The sequence below is a fragment of the Geospiza fortis genome, unplaced genomic scaffold, assembly GCF_000277835.1.
Source record: "Geospiza fortis unplaced genomic scaffold, GeoFor_1.0 scaffold118, whole genome shotgun sequence".
In the NCBI taxonomy this organism is placed as follows: domain Eukaryota; kingdom Metazoa; phylum Chordata; class Aves; order Passeriformes; family Thraupidae; genus Geospiza; species Geospiza fortis.
In genome coordinates, this window is record NW_005054380.1 from 2,590,622 (window position 1) to 2,607,817 (window position 17,196).

The window sequence follows — 17,196 nt, forward strand, 5'->3', positions numbered from 1 at the left end:
ACATTTCTTGTGCCTAATGTACATGAAAAGCACAGCTATTTGCTGATCCTCAACTGATTTAGCTGCCAACACCTCTCTCCCCCAGCCCCAGCACAGCTTCGGCAACAGACTGATGAAGATCAGAGACCTGCAACACCAGCTGGCAAACAAAAAACCCACCAACAAAGAGGTGAGCTGGTCCAATACCAGCATTCCAAAACAGATCATCTTTTTAAGTCCAAAAGTTCAAGGACTTGCCTTCTCTAGATTGATATGGTTGGTGCCACTATCAGTCAGGTCTCATTTCATCCTGACCTTCTGTTCTGAGTAAAAACTTTCTAATATTCATGCAAGGATGTACCTACACTAGAAGATGTTTCAAATATAAATGAAATCCCTACAGTCTAAAGAAGCAATCCCCACAAAAAACCCCAGAAGGTTTAAAAAATAGGTCTCCTTACAAGAAACATGGTGTTGACATACATGCATTTCTGGAATTTACTGAGTTTTCTCTCTTTGTTGAGACAAGGGCAAAAAAAAAGAAAAACCTCATATAAAGGTAATAAAGTTGGAAACAGAAGTGTTGGGGTTTTTTTCTTTAAAATTACCCAATGCAGAGTTCAATTATAGTCCAAGAAAAGGAAACAGTTTTAGAAGTTACTTGCTTCAAGGCTAAGAGCTGGATAATAATGCATGTTCCTAAGTGAGGGACCAAGCTGAAGATGTAGCTCTGCTCCTCAGGTTCCTTTTACCTATGGAACTCATGTCTAAATTAAGTTCAGGATTTGCTATTTGACTGAGGAAAAAACCACTGAAGAGATCCTCCACTTTCAGGGAGAAAGTGCAGAGAATACAAACCATACAATAGATTGAAACAGCTTAAGAGGCTTCATGGTGTATTATTTGTTAATAAAGACTGAGAAATGGAAGAGAAGGAAGGAATAAATCCCTCTTATTTCAGTATGAAGAGAGGTGGAAACATTTTTGCAGAACCTGTGAGCAGATGAAAAGTCTGTTTACCACAACTGCTGTGACTTCTGCAGGCACAGACTCACGGGTTATTTTGTAGGTGATAGTGTTAAAAATTAGATGTGGTTACAAACTGCACATTTCAAATCCAGGCAGAATGCAATGAAATCTTGATTGCCTTTAATTGTTTGAATTAGGTTAAGGCAAATCTTTTGTCAAGTCTACCACACTGGCTGAAAGATTGTTTAATGTATCACCCTATTTTAGAGACAGAAAATAGAAGAACATATCTACAAAGTATTTTAAAAAGCATGGGTTATGCCATCCTTCAGACAGCTGGGTGCAGTCATCCTCCCCAAAAGAACTACTTAAGGCAGGTAACTCTGAAATCCTGGGAATTCAGAGCTCATCTACACTCCAAAATGAAAACATTACAGTCTTCCCAAGCTCTCACTTCTACTGGATTCTGTGAGAGGAAGGAGAAGGAAGGAGAAGGGAACTGAGAAATCCAAAATCTGTTTGCAGCCTCCCAGCCCACAACGTCATGCTGGGAATAATTAAGGAATCACGTGTTTATTAATGACCTACCCAAAATATTCCCAGGGATACATCAGCACAGACACACTACTCAGAACGTCACTGCCACCAGTAAAAATCAGCAATAGCATTAATTTCTCATATAAACAAAGGGACATGAATTTTCTATTGCATACAGTTTTCCACTCAATGTTTTTAGCATTATTAAAAGCCATCCACGTGTATATTCTTACAGAAATGTTCCCAGCATTAACTTCATTGCAACAGCTTGGACAAAAGATCTGAGACAATTTTATTGGAAATGCCTTTCAGAAGAACAACTTATTGTCATGAAAATAAACTGTTGCTACACTATAGCCTGTTTTCCATGTCTTATTTTTAAAAGAACATTTTTTAAACATCAGTAAAGTTCCTACCTATGTATTTAAGTAAGTGCACTAAACTGCACTCACTACCATCATCAAGATGGTGAAATGACAGAAATTGACAGAGGTAAAAGCAGCTGGTACAAAATCAGGACCACAGCAGCTCTACCTCAAAGAAAAGCCAGGCAGTGCCTGGGCTGTGGGGAAGCAATGACACTCAAAGCTATTTCCTCCACCCACAAGTTCTTCCAAGATAATTTGAATTATTTAAAGATGGTTCTCCAAGAAAACAAGAATTTAATCCTATTTATTTCTTTAGGGTATTAGAAGGAGCTTGATAAATCTGCATGTACTGCTAACAAAATGCCCAAACTGCCCCTGCTGTGCCCTGGAAAGCTGTGGGGGTACAAACAACAGCCAAAGCAAATTAGGCAGTGAAAAACTGGCCAGCAAAAAGGGATTTGGAGATGGAAGAAATGAGACTCAGAACCTCTGGCACAACCCATGAAGAACCCTGGAGGGTGTCCTGTTCACCTTACTTTGAGGAATTAAAGGGAAGTGGACACAGTTACTAAGTGTATCTCATGCAGCTCATGTATTTACAGGTTAAACTACTGGGAAAATGCAGAGCCCATTCCAGACAGCTGAAAGAACTGCAGGGAAACCTTAAAAATTCATCTTATGTAATTTACCACTTCCATTGTTTTTCCAATACTCTTCAGAAGGTAAGTTTAGAATTGCTTCAGGCCACTTTTAAGGGAACCATTTCAATAAACAATAGGAATAAACATGAGTTTGCTCTAGTGCAAGCAAAAGCACCTGCAAGAAGTCTATGGAATTTTGTCTTTTTTATATCAGCAAAGCTTATCCCAGTAACTTTAATGCTCTCTTACAGAATTGCTTTAAAAGCACTCCTTACCATTAGAACCTTTAAATCTGTTTTTCAAAATATGTTCCTTAATTTGTTGTTGAAAAATCATTCAGAACAACAACATATTGACATATTATCCCCCTGTGAGTGCTGATCTTTTTAATTAATATATCTGACTTTTATAATTCTGTGTGACAACTTGAAGAACACCTCAGCATGTGAAGTGAAACTTTGGACCTAAAGGACACTTCAGAACTCCTTCAACTTCACAGCACCAATATTATCCAGAATAGCTGTATGATGTGTGAAAGGAGGAAATAAAAATAATTTCCCAGCATTGTATTTGATCTAAACAATGTACATAAAATCCCTTTGACAGAGTGGCACCAAAATTTTAATTTACAGATCACTAACTGCATGGCAATGGCACGAGCAGTTACACAATTGGTTGGAAGGCTGTACTCAGCAAAGTATTACAGGTCACACTTCTAACCATGTAAAAGCAGAATGCTCATGGAGAAGCCAAAGCTGAAGATCAATACCCTAAAGCCATAAGGCACTAACCTCCAAATAAAAGAGTGAAAGCTTGGTATTTTCTACCAAGAAAATGATGTTACCCATCAGCTCTTTCAAATAACTCTTCTGACCATATTTAAAACCAGTCCTAGAGACTAAAGCCCAATCAAACCTGTAGATTTGCAGAGACATCCTCCCAACAATCAGGAGTTTGGGTATTATTTTGCTGTGGTCTGGGGGATGTTTTTGCCGTTGTTCTTTGAGTTTAGGTTGGGGGTTGGTATTTTTTTTTTAATCTGACAGTAGAAACAAGGAATAATCTCCCCTGTTCAATTTTATCCAAAGATGGTAAAGTTTTCAAACCACTTTCAACTTATATGAATAGTGAAGTGTATTGTGGTTAGATGATATAAGTAGAAGCAAATGGTCTCTTTATAGAATTATGTGCAAACTAAAAATTGAATATTGAGGTGTATAAATTAAGAAACTATAGGATAATTCTATCTGAGATCTACTCAATCAAATGTTAACATACACAAGATAACAGAAGAAAATGTAGTGTAAGATCTGCTCTCTATAGCCTAAATTAAATGTTTTTCTCCTTCTACTTTACACAGAACACTGAAAGAACACAGAAGTGGAGGGATTTTTATAACCTTGACAACTCTGCACAGAGGCAATCCCTATTTCCTCCACATGGTTAGTACATACCTGGAGGAGGGTACAGGATATGTTTAGGGCAGAAAGATTTCTTTGTAAAGCATCAAGCAGAACAGTCCTTAATCTGTTTGAGGCCTTCCAGAGTAACAGGTGTAAAGTATATAACCTAGAAATTTGTTTGCCTGCAAAGAACACACCTACCATAATGTCTATGGACACATGCTGTTAAAATATCATCACTGAAATAATGCTGAAGCTCAATGTCTTTGCAAAGTAGCGGTGTTTGAAAGTAACATGCTTGTAAAAAAAGAGGAGACCTGAACAGTCAAATGAAACAGGAAGAGCTCTATTTTGTAAAATATGGAACACAGGTCCAAGTTGGAGGCAAGATTTAGGAAAAAAAATCCCTTAATTTAGGAAACCACTGAACAAGCTCACACATCTAGAACTGAAAGCCCATGTTTTTATTACATACCTTCTTTGCAGATTATCTGCAAATCTACAGCCCTCAGTCTCATAACAGCCTTTTAATATATTCTCTTATTAAGTTATGTACCTTGGACATCATTGCAAAAAAGGAATACCTGCCAGAAGCTACTGTTACTGCTCATTAGGACTGCAGAAAAAGAACGAGAAAGGCTTAAGAAGGCCAGTAGAAAGGCACCAGAATTTAGCGTACAGAGATGTTGGACAGAAACTTTAACCATACCTAGGATTATCTGCCTGTGCTATAAATGATGTGATTAAAATGTACCTGTTTTCTCTACTTAAATACTCTCTTCCTCTTAAGGAATGAGAAATAACCACCTTGCCTCTGAAGAAATCAGAATGAAAGGTATGCCCCTGAAAAGAATGGAATCCTCTGCATGAAGATGCACGTTCTGAAATAACAGCAGCCACAAAGATTAAGCTTTGGAGAAAGATAAATGTATTCCTGATCCAGAAACAGCTGTTTCTACTTAATTAGGAGGAGTAAAAATGTCCTTCTATCCACCTCCATTGTTTAGAGCTCAAGTGGAGAGTAACCAGTGTAATGCCCTTGTGAACTGCAGCCTCTCTGAATATAAAGTACCTATAGCAGCCAAACAAAAACTTGTTTGGAGCATTAAGAAAAAAAATTGTAGACAAGCTGATACTTCTGTATTGTGAACATCTAGTTTAAAAAAAAAAAGTTTTCCCCCTCTTGAAATACCCCAATCAGTACTTTTGGTACACATACCTCGAAGAATTCTCTCCTCATGGCAACGTAGAAAGTCCCAGATTCTAACAGTGCCGTCGTCAGAGCATGTAGCAAATTTATTATCCGTGGGTGAGAAACTGTTACATGAAGACACACAGCAGGGGAAAGAAGTCAGCATTTAACAGATTATCTATGCTTCTCAGACAGGGCAAAATTATACTGTAATGTGTTATACACTGAAGGAGGCATTTGAACATAGGCACCTCTAAGTGAATACAGTGCCTGCCAAACGGCACTTCACCACAAGACATGAACTCAGCATAGGATTATTATTGCACTGCAGTCCCCTGTCAAATGAGGAAAAAATCTATCATTTATTCTTAGCACCTTCCTATCTGTGACTGCACACAGAAGTGACTTCTCTGCAGGATGAGAAGCAACATCAATATGGTTTGGTAACTGTCAGCCTAGATTTTCATGTTTGGTAATACCACAAGAAAGTGACACTGCATAGAAGCACAGGAGAACAGTTCTTAGGAAAAAACTCCTCTTCAGCCACAGGTGCTTTGCAGCAGAGAAGCAAAACATAAGGGAAAGCTGGTTACAGGAAAATGCCACTTGGTTTAACTGTTGGGGGAATAAAACCTATACAAAACAAACACTTAAAAGAGCAATTTGGAAACACCCCCTCTTATTACACCCCACCAACAACATGAAAAGAATCCTACAGATATGTAAGCAGCTTCCAGGTTCAGCAGTTAACATTGATTGATGAAAGTCACTGGAAAAGCAAGGAGTTATTTAACCATGTGAATAGGGCCAGGACACCTCCAACAACTGACAGGCACTTAGCTTTCCTTCTGGTGCAGTGAAAGACCACAAGGGAGCCCTTGTGAAACCCTAGTTCTTTATGATCAAGAAAGGGCCTAAAGCAGTAGAGAAATTCAGTGCATGGCCATGATAGTCAGACAGTAACTGAATCCAAAGTAAGCACTTCTCATAACCAAACTCAGGCAGAAAATGCTGCACCCTACCAAGAAAAATGGTGACTTTAGTGGAAAGTGAGTTTGTGGCAGTGAACCTTTATCACCATGGGCCAGCACCTGAACCCAAAGAAACACTGGTTTAGCGCCATTTGGGATCTGCAGCTTCTCTTCAGGCTTACTTTAAAAACATTTACTAAAAATTATATGTAGGTTTGCTCTAGAAACACCCTTCATTTACATCTTACTGATAAGTATCACTTTGGATTTGATTTTTATATAGACATTTGCACAACTGAGGCATCAACACTGAACCAAGAGAATATACTACAATCTTCTTTTCAATGGCTTTCTTACAGTTTCAAGCTTGAAGAACCCATTCAGTATTAACATTAGACTTCTGTATGTGGCAGTCTGCGTGGGTATTTAGTATTACTGGAAGTCTTGGCTTCACCAAGCCAAGCAGTTCTTCACTTTATTTAGTGTTTTATTATTTTGTGAGAACTATGCAGGTGTTTTATTTCTGAAGGCTTTATATTTTATTCAGTTAGATTATTAAAGACTGAATTCTTTATTTGGAATGAAATTGTTGTCTTACACAGTGAGAATAAAAAGGAATAACTGATACACATCGTCACCATATAAAAATGAAAAGAATACCAGTGCAAAATGCGGCAGACAAATACATCTCTAACATATTGCAGAGGCGGATACTGGGACAATACTAATTCAGAAAGGTGCCAGCAAAACGGTGAGAATGTGGAAACAAAAGGAAATACTGTGTTTATGTGGTGCAGGAAGTTTCCCAGAATCTGACAGAACCCATGCATTTCTGCACCCAGAATACACTTAGAGAACAGTCTAATCATGGCAATAGGTACTACAGAAAATGGTATATTGTGTATAAACCTGGCCTCTCTAATCGCCTCCTTATGTGCCTGGAACATCTTGACGTTGTTCATGTTGGACTGCCAGTATTTCACATATCCCCCGTGGTCTGCTGTCAGCATCCACATATCATTGTGTGACCAAGTCATAGCCCTTACAGGGCTGTCGTGAGCCTGCAAATTCAGAAACAGAACTTCTAGCAAACACATTCCAGTACTCTCTGATCCACACAAACACTGAAGTTACTAAAGTTCCGACTTAACAGCTGCAATGAGGAAACGAGAACAATGATGATCTAATTACATTCAAGATGTTGGGGGGGAAAATCCCTTACTCTGTATACAATGGTCTTCTAAATAATAAGAGTATTTGCACTTTGTTTCCAAAGCGTTTCTTTATTATTACAAATACTCCTAGTACATTCTCGAGAACAGTTAATATAGAAGATGGAGGTGGAATGAGAAGCATTAAATTAATTGCCTGTAGCCATGGCCTGACATGGGATCACAACAGGATAGAAGACCTCTAAGGCTCCCATCACCACTCAGACCACAGACCCGTGATGAACAGGGTGAAGATGCGTTCCTAAAACATGCTCCAAGACCTCAAGGAAATACAAAGAAATCTTGACAGATTACTTTACCTGCAATATTGTTTCAAAATTGAAAGTCAGTCCATTCCATAAAGTGAACTCCCCACTAGATGCACCAGTGACCAAGCGTCTCCCCTCAGGAGTCCACTGCAAAAGAAACATTTAACTAAACTGTGCAAATATAACATTCCAATATTTCTTCACAATTCTCCAAATAAATAATGAGCTTCTTCAGGGACTCTGTGGAAATGGAAGCTACTTAATGACTTTCTAGAGGATGTGAGAAGGCAAAAATGCGGAACTGTGCAAGAGGACTTTTGACTTCAGTAACAACAGGACAAAGCCCACTGTAAAAACAATGAAAAACTCTAGTTTTAAAGATGAAACAGCTTATTGGCACCAATGCATTTCTAGCACATAATATCCATACTAAACAATACTTGTGACATCTTGGAAAAGTTGTTAAAAGCTGCTATGAGACTCCAACAGCACAGAGACCAAATTTCCTTTCTTTTGAGTCAAGACATGTCAGGTGTCTGAAATGTAATAAGGAAGGTAGGAATTGCACCCTAAACTCAGAGTAAGAACTCTTGTGTACTCAAGACTTTCCTATTTATTTTCCTAAAGCTCTCCATAGAAAGACTGGACACAGAAGTAGTTCATACACTACACATGCTGTTTTTATTTAAAGATGCTTTAACTGCCATAGTTCAGTTAAGAATCAGTCTAATTTAAATTAAGACAACACAACAAAGTAATTCCAACACTGTACTCACCCTGACAACAAACACTGGGCATTTCACTTTATTAGTAGATGTCCGAACAAATTTTGTTGTCACAGCATTCATAGGGTTGTTCAGCATTCCTATAGGAGGGACCAACTGTAAGAGAAGAAAGAAAAGATTTACTGACGACATTGAAATCAGAAACTTCAAGAAAAGAACACATTCTGAACACCCATTTCTGGAAAAGCAAGGTGGTCATTTGCAGGGATATTATCAGAAGTAAGTTGGTAGAAGTGTTTCAAAGTCTGTATGATTTAAAAACACAAACATCCAGAAACAGCATCTTCAAGAGCAGCTTTGCAACCTCAGTGCATGATGAAAGTTCTTATGCACAGAAATTAAAAGCCTGTCCATGTTTAAGGTCCCTTTGTGGACATGGATTCCAACAGAACAAAATAACGTAGAGTGAAGACACCCTTCACTGATTTAAGGCTTTTTGCAGATAAAAAAAATAACCTCAGCTGACATGCAGAATCATTCCTATTTTCTGGACAAATTTTATTTGCACAACTTTATCAGTGAACAGCAGAATTTTACTTACATCATTGTAATATCCTGCATCGGGCTGGATTGCTCGCATATCTCGTTGGTCTCTCTGCCACACTCTATTCTGGAAAGAAGAAAACAACTCCTAGTTCATAACAGAGCATTTCCTTGTTAAATAACAGAAAATAAGAAACACATGGAGATCCTGATTAGGAAATTCTGAAGTGCTCCAAGGATTTTACAATGAACTGTGTTAAGACTGTGGACTCAGGAAAAGGAACATGTGGAGTTTATATTCTGTAAGAAAAGGAGTCAGGAATGTTTAAAGTGTTAATTTCTTCGGATTGAAGCAACTCCAGGAAAGCAGCAGTCCTATGTAACAAGGAACATTATTGTGGTACTCTGCTGCCCAGAGTCAAAGCTTGATATTTACACCATTAGGAGCTGTGCTGATGAACTCCCCATGAAATCCACACAGCAGCACGAGCCACAAAAGGGACCTTCTGCAGTGCCAGCATAAAGACAACGCCTTCAAAAGGCCAAAACTTAGAAGGTCAAGGGATAAGACCTTCAATTACTTAAGTTTTCTGAGTTGTCAAACAAAACCTCTTCAAAAACACTTCTCATGAATTTAGAATTAAATTATTTATTTTGGTTTTGTGCCACAGACCCTAGCAATTTGGATCTGTGCACATATTGGAAACAAGTTACAATTCTAGGCAAAACATTCCCAGCATGAACCACTACAGTTTGCTACAACTTCCTAAGCCAAGAGCAAATTACACATTTTCTTGGTTAGTTATTTTTTTCTAGAACCACATTAAATTAAAACAATAGTACTGAAGCCAGCAGATTGAGATCAGATTTTTTTGTATGTTGTTTATGTTTTATTAACAGAATTTTGAGGTGCTTATTCCTGCCACAGTAAAAAGTTCCTGGACTTCAAAAATGTTTTTTAGAAGAGCCCACTACTAATAGAATCTCTTTTGGGGCATTCCTAAAACATAAGAATGTGTTTAAAATATTTGATGTTCAAACAGATCTCTGATAATGTATTAATTATTATAAAAACCTTTTAACTGTTAACACCTACAAGCCATAACCATGCATAACCACAGTAGATGGAATTAATTTCATCACATTTTTGCAATGTTGCTCTTGCAGCTGTAACAATGCCAGTATTTAGATTTCATTCTATTTCTTTCAGGGTAAAGTCCAGTACTCCTAGAGTTAATCTTGGATGAGAAAATTGTATTTCTTAAATAATGCTATCCCATCAGGTGAGCTAAATAAGCATTTTTACAGAAACATTTCTTCAATGAAACCTAATGTTTAAGTTTTTCTCTATTTCTTAACTCTCCTTCTTAGTTTTTCTCTATTTCTTAAGTATAGAAATGACTTTCAGAAGCCACACTTCAAGCTGAAGAGCTATTTAGTAAAATGATGAGAAAACATTTCTAGTGCCCTGATTTTGGAGGAGAAGAGGTAATGGTTCATCTTCCATTTTGGGAAATTTGTATTTCAAAACAAAAATAAGAACGACTACATTACTTATAATCAGTTTTTTATGAAAAGCTATAGGAGTGTGCCCCTTGTTGATGGAGAGACAAAACTGTCCTTTTTCCCCTCAAAAAGGAAAGAAGCCCAGAAGTTTCTCTCCTTGATTAGGTGAAAAAGCCCCCTCATAGGCCTAGGGTACTTCACCTCAAACTTAAGAACAGTTAATTGGACAGAAGCCAAAAAGTCCTGCCTGGACAATTTACTAGAAAAAGAAGTGAACAAAGAACCTAATTGCTTTTGTGAGGCGTGTTACCAGGGGCAGGAGGACCTCTGGTACCTAGCTTGGTTTTTCTCTGTTATTTTGCCTTTTATTAAACCTTTTTGTTTCCAACACTGCAACAGAAGCCAACCTGCTAAATTTTATGCTTCCAAGAGTAGCTGAGCTATCTTGAGTGTTTTACAGACCTCCAAGAGCTTATTAGACCTAGCTCAAGAAACCTACTATAACAAAAAGCCAGAACATTACACAAGATATTCAACAGTACACCAACTTGGAATTTCAAGACAAAATGTAAAAGTTGGTATTTACACAAAATACAGAACGCTTGCAGTTTTATTGCCAACGCCCAACATCCCTATTTCATTTTATTTTTATTTATATTATTATAATTTTAACAAATTCACAAGCATTTGGAATTTTGCTTAAAAATGCAGCAGTAGCTCTCCCAGTATTTCAGACTGCTCTGCAGAAACTGAAAAGCACAATCCCAAATATCAAGAAGAAAAAAAAAAAATTTCTAACCAAAACCCAAAAATCCCTTAACTGACCTCCAGATATTTGATGACAGAAGGGTTGTAGTCTATGGTCTTTCTGTTGACAGCTTTCCTCATGCGTTTCCCGTCGAAGGTGAGCTGCTGCATGGCCTGCTGCTGGGCGAAGTCGGGCCGCTTGTAGAAGAGCTGCCGCGGCGCCTGGTGCTGGAAGCGCGGCATGTGGAAGAAGCGCGGCGGGGAGCCGATCTCCGTGGCCATGGCTGCGGCCTGCTGGAAGGCTGCAGAGGGACAGGTGTAAGATATGTTAGCAAATAATTCATGCTTAAGGGGAGAATGTATTGTAATGAGTAGAAAAGTTGCCCATTTTTAAAAAACATTGCAGAGTTCACAGGCTGGGCTAGTTGCTGCCAAGGTGGAGTTCTAACTGTTTGTTGTTGTAATCACCTGTTGTTTTCATTAACTACTGTCACAGACATCTTTCCATGTAAAATCCTTTCCTTAGGATTTTTTCCTCCTGAGAAGCTGAGAGGCCTCAGGAACAAACTGTAAACAATGATTATCTGCTGCTGTGGAATGCAACAGGCCAATTGTGGTGGTGTTCGAAGGGCTCCCAGGACGAAGGAAGAGACGAGGATCTGACTCCATGTTTCAGAAGGCTTGATTTATTATTTTATGATATATATTAAGTTAAAACTATACTATAAGAATAGAAGAAAGGATTTAATCAAAAGGCTAGCAAGGAAAGGAAAGGAATGATAACAAAGGCTTGTGACTGACTGAGACAATCTGGATAGCTGGACTGTGATTGGCCATTAATTAGAAACAACCACATGAGACCAATCACAGATGCACCTGTTGCATTCCACAGCAGCAGATAACCATTGCTTACATTTTGTTCCTGAGGCCTCTCAGCTTCTCAGGAGAAAAAATCCTAAGGAAAGGAATCCTAAGAAAAGAAAACATGTTTGTGACAGAAACTATGCTGTGTAGGATACTTTTTTTAAAGAAAGGACTTGCAGTGAAATAGCAGCCACAGGACACCTGAATCTTTCAGGGAAAAAGAATTTATTGCCCTCTTATCAGAAAAAACAAACTTCTTCCTGCCTCGAAGGAACGTTAGGATTCAGAGGAAGAAGCTGACGATGACCAGACAGAATCCTTTATTTGAATGGAGTTTATGCATCATGTATGAAGTGTACGAATATTCAACAGGTTATTGTTTTTAAGGGTTAATCCTCTGTTAATGTGTGTCCTTTTTAGGGCTTGTGCTGCCCAGAAAAAGGTACCTGGACACCCATAACTCTCTGGTTCTATTGTCTCATATTGTCCAAATTATTATTACTCTAATTGTATTACTATTTTTAAAACCATTTTATTACTATTAAATTTTTCAATTTTTAAAAAAACATGTGATTGGTGTTTTTCACACTATAAAAATTATAAAATCCAGCAAGCTTCTGACCACAAGCAGCCCAGAGACAGATAACTACTCTGGAATTACGAAACTCCTGAAGGCAGCAGGAGAACAAAGCTTCGTTTAGAAATGAAAGAACGTGGCCAGCACAGAGATGGGCTTCCTCCGGAGCCACCAGGGAACACCCAAGGGTGATCATCCTTGATAGACACCATCAATCAAGATAACCAAAGCCAAGAAGATACATCGGAATATGCAACTTCTCCTGACATGATCAGGGCCTGCCACTACTCAGGAAACAGCGATTGTCCAGCCCTGCACAGTGAAAGAAACTCTCACACATATGTGGGGTTACAAAGGAAATCGGGGCATCTCTGCCTCAGGCATAAAAATCTGTATAAAACAGCCCTGCTGGAAACGGCATTGGTGAACAGAGGGGGCTCTGATGTGATAGAGATCGGATCTGTGTTCACTCAGTGCTGACCCCAGGCTTGATGCTCTCTCTTTGGCTGTCGGTTTTGAGGACCCTATTTTGGTTGCAAAAATCAAATCTTTCGCATTTATTAATTTGGATTTCTGGCTGATCATTTATAACACAGGCATTTCTGGAAGTAAGACTTCTCTACATATTCATTTCCCACAGAGCATGATAAAAATCCCACTGCAGCATCTCCCCTGGACCACAGATCACATTCTACCTTTAGGTATATTTTCAATGCCATGATTGCAAAATAAATGAATCACACATTTAACAAGGTTTCGTAAATATAACTAAGACTCACTGAGAATGTTAAGAAAATGTGAGGGACAGGGAGAAAAATTTTGAATACTGAAATTTTCTGACAGAGGGAAATGAGTGTAAAACCTCATTTTTCAGTCTAAGAAATCCTTAAGTGGTGAGATCACAGCAACTCCTTCAGAGCTGAAAGCTACAATACACAGTCTTTAAAGTGTATACTAACTTCAGACTAAGCACTCTCTCATGCTGAACCAATGAAAGCTCAAACATCATTTTGAACACGTTCTCCCCCACATCCTAAACTCACTTTGGAAAACATTTTGACCAAAAGAAACTAGCACTGCCATAAAGGGAATTCAAAAACACCTAGAAACTGTCCTTTGCATAAAGGGTTAAGTGTTTACACAGAAGCAAACTGCACGTAATAAAAAAAGGAAATTGCAGATTTCTTTAAAAAAGACTACATAATCTGCTTGTAAATTAATGAATGTGCTTTCCTACATAGTCAAAATACTTGTATCCTCAATTTGAAAGAGCTGAAAAGTTGTTTCACTGCCAATTTAAAAATTTTATCTCACTTTTTTGATCCCACTAGTTCAAAAACATTTCCCTTTTTAAGTAGCAAAATAAAGCTAAGATAGAAATGCTGAATATAAGAGACTGTTTAAAGCAGCACAGAGTTTGATTTTTTTTAAAGAGATTCTTTCTAACCACTAGGAGCAGGCTGTCCTTTAAGTCTCAGGCAGTTTGGTGGCACAGAGCAGTGAGCAGCTCTGCAAACTCAGGACTTACACTCCCCATGCTAACAAAGTGTGACAGCCAGCTCTGAAACAAGCGATCTCCAGCACCCAGCTCCTCACCACACAACTCCCACACCAAAACCATCACAATTATTCTCTAGTCAAGACAAACAAGTTCAAACTAAACCAGCACATTTCCAGGAGTGAGGTAAGGAAATGTAACAACTTTGGCAGACGTAGCATCTTATTAGATCAACGTGGTAACTGGAATGAAGGGGGGGAGACAGAGAACAGCTTTCAAAAAACAAATCTTCATCTGAAGGCTCATTTGCCTGGAAGTTGCCCCATTCCAGGCATCCAGGTGGTCTAACCAGACCCCACGATGTGTCTGATTGTCTCCAGACCCCCACGGAACACACAGCTAGGACAACATTCAGGATGCCTGAAACAAGGTATCCAAACTTCCTCACACAGGAATCACTTCAAGGCCCCCATAACCCATCTCAAATTCTGTCACTTGCCAGAAGACAAACTGTAGTAAAGGTTTCAAGTGTTAAATATCAAAGGTACAGTTTTATTGCTGGGGGTTTATATTGAAAAAGAGAAAGTGGCTTCTTCCAACAAGCTGACATTAAACTCACAAGTCCATTAACCCTCCTAAATGCAATTATTCAATAGTCAGAGGAAAAAACCCAACAAAAACAAACAATCCAAAACCCCCACAAAACCCAACAACACACCACAAAAAGCCCCAGGAAACCAGATGAAATTTCCAGTACTACTCTTTCTCAAGTCTGAAGTTTGACACTCCCTTATACCAATGAGTGCTCTAAACCAGAGAGGAAAAGATACTTTTTCAAAACCACACATCTGTACTCTCTAACAGGCAATGCAAAAATAAATGTAAAGAACTGAGACCAAGAATGTGGACAAGGATCTATATTGGGGAGCTTCCAAAAACCAAAAAACCCAAAAAATCAGCTATCATTTGCAAAAAAACATTACATCCCTTTTTAGGGAAACACTGCAAAGCAGCAAGTTAATACTTTATTTTCATGTTCCAGGGAATAAAATTCTGCTAAAGAAATTTTCTGCATTACTATCATTGGTAAATACAGCATTAGGTGTGATAAGGGTCAATTTAGACTGCAATAGTTTCAGGTGAGTGCAACCAGCGTCTAGCTTAAATCAGCATAAACAACCTTCACTTAAGGTGCAATCCACATCAGCAAAAAGTAGGACCAAAGGCATTAAAAGGTTAATTACACCTCTTCATGCCTTCAGATCCTTTCACACTCATGATTCTGACAAGACAACAACTGACACCACAACTACAACATAAGGGACATGACACAGGATCACAAAAATTATGCATTTATATGTTTCTTCAACTTTTGAGAGAAAAGTTCACTACCTCCTATCAAAAAAGTCTTCTACCTGCATTTACAAACTCTGAGAAAATATTGTTTATCCAGCTGCTGAAGACCATTTTCTTCTAATAATTGCTTCAAATATTATATTTTATCCACATAATACTCTCATCACATCATGTGTGCATATGACCAGTATGTAATCTATGAATAGATATATAAAAAATGTGTGCACACATACATTCATTAATGCATATATACACCAAGTGAAGCTTCCAAACAAAGCAGCTTTAGAAAGAAATGGTTTTGGCACACAATTATCACATGAAACAGAGCATTTTTTCTAAAGACCCCTATTAGAGTCAGAAAAATATGCCCATTTAATGGTTATCAGTATCCTGCTTGGTTGTATGTTGGGACAAACCAAAGCCTCAGCAGGCTCTCTTTAAGATCTTTTTTATCAACTACAATGTCAGAATTCAGCATGTCTATTAGTTAAAGCTCCTTTTGTGTTGGCAGTGTGAGCAGAAACATGCAAACAAATATTAGAGGACACAGCACAATCCAGTGTAGTAATATCTGATTTCCTATTTTAAGCCAAGTACCAAAATTTTTCCTTAATATTTTAGAGTCCATCAACAGGAGTTTAAATGGAAGAAATCACATCTTCCTTAATTCACACAATTAGAAGCAACAACAAAATTTGTTTCCAACATCTGGCAGAAATCACTTCTCATTTTATTGTTTCTGGACAGTAATGTTACCAACCAATTGCTTTTTCTTCTAATTCATTATACCCTTATCATAATGTGAACTAAGCTTATTTCTGTATTCCATTTTTCCATGCATCCTTATCAGTCTTCTTCTTCTTGTTCCCATGAACAGTCCTTTCAAAGCCTCACACATTTAGAGACATAAATGAATTTGGGATACAGAGCCTACAGAGCAAACCCCTCATTTCTCCCTAGTGGTGCCATAAGGATGCCAAGCCTATTAATGCCATCAAGCAATCACAGGGAGAACAGAATTAAAAATGAAAAAACACTCAAAAATCTCACACCCAGAGCAGCATGGAGTAAAGGCAGATGGATTTGGGCAGTTTCTTTGCTTTTCAAAATGAGCAAAACATCACATACAGTATTAGTCAAGGACAGAAAATGGTTACTACTGAATTAATGTACCCAAATAAGGCTGCAAAGATAATACTGGCATTTAACACAGTAGCATTATTACTTTATCATCTTATTTGGATATGATTGTTCCTTTTATATAAAAATGAACCTTGCACTAAGTTTTGAAAATCGACAGATTGCAACTTCAATCATGAACCAAAGCATTTCACACATAACTTCACTAAATCAAAACAAAACAAATTAGGCTACCCAAACCAAACTAAAACAACCAAACTAGTAAAGCTTGGAGAAAAAGAGTTATGGCTTATATTAAATACATCACTACTTACAGGTAGTATATACTCAATACTACAAGGAAAAAAAACCCACCTGATTTATGTATAATCTTGACATATTTCATATGGTTTATGCAAAAAATAAAGCTCATCATTAATAAAATGCAGTTAATTGGTAAATAAAACATCCTTGCCTATTTAATAGGTATTTTTAACTGAAGGCAAAGACACTTGGGTGGAACACTGAGTTATAAACTGAATATGCCAAAAGAAAAGTGTGTTTCCAAATGGGAGCAAAGAAGGTGATGGTGCAGAGTGCAAGCAGCAGTCTCCTTGCAAACCCCACACTGAAGCTTAAAAGGCACTGCCTGAAATGGCTACAGCAGCAAAGGAAAAGGAGTGCTCACATTTCATGAGTGTATCTATAGAATACTTCTTTA

General features: G+C 38.0%; 1 protein-coding gene across 3 annotated transcripts in view; it reads right to left on the reverse strand.

Annotated features, from left to right (window-relative positions):
- The window catches only part of WDR33 (WD repeat domain 33), a 52,077-nt gene extending 40,697 nt beyond the window's left edge, over positions 1 to 11,380 (reverse strand). For 2 of the 3 annotated variants that reach the window (XM_005425072.3, XM_031060331.1), the window contains exons 1-6: positions 11,140 to 11,380; positions 8,867 to 8,935; positions 8,317 to 8,421; positions 7,592 to 7,687; positions 6,970 to 7,121; positions 5,117 to 5,214 (exon numbers count right to left, since the gene is read on the reverse strand). In XM_005425072.3, the coding sequence (XP_005425129.1) occupies positions 5,117 to 5,214; positions 6,970 to 7,121; positions 7,592 to 7,687; positions 8,317 to 8,421; positions 8,867 to 8,935; positions 11,140 to 11,343 (724 nt within the window). In that variant the 5' untranslated portion in view covers positions 11,344 to 11,380. The remainder of the gene's footprint in view (positions 1 to 5,116; positions 5,215 to 6,969; positions 7,122 to 7,591; positions 7,688 to 8,316; positions 8,422 to 8,866; positions 8,936 to 11,139) is intronic. The other variant, XM_031060330.1, reaches the window with a different exon arrangement.
- Positions 11,381 to 17,196: the final 5,816 nt, after the last annotated feature.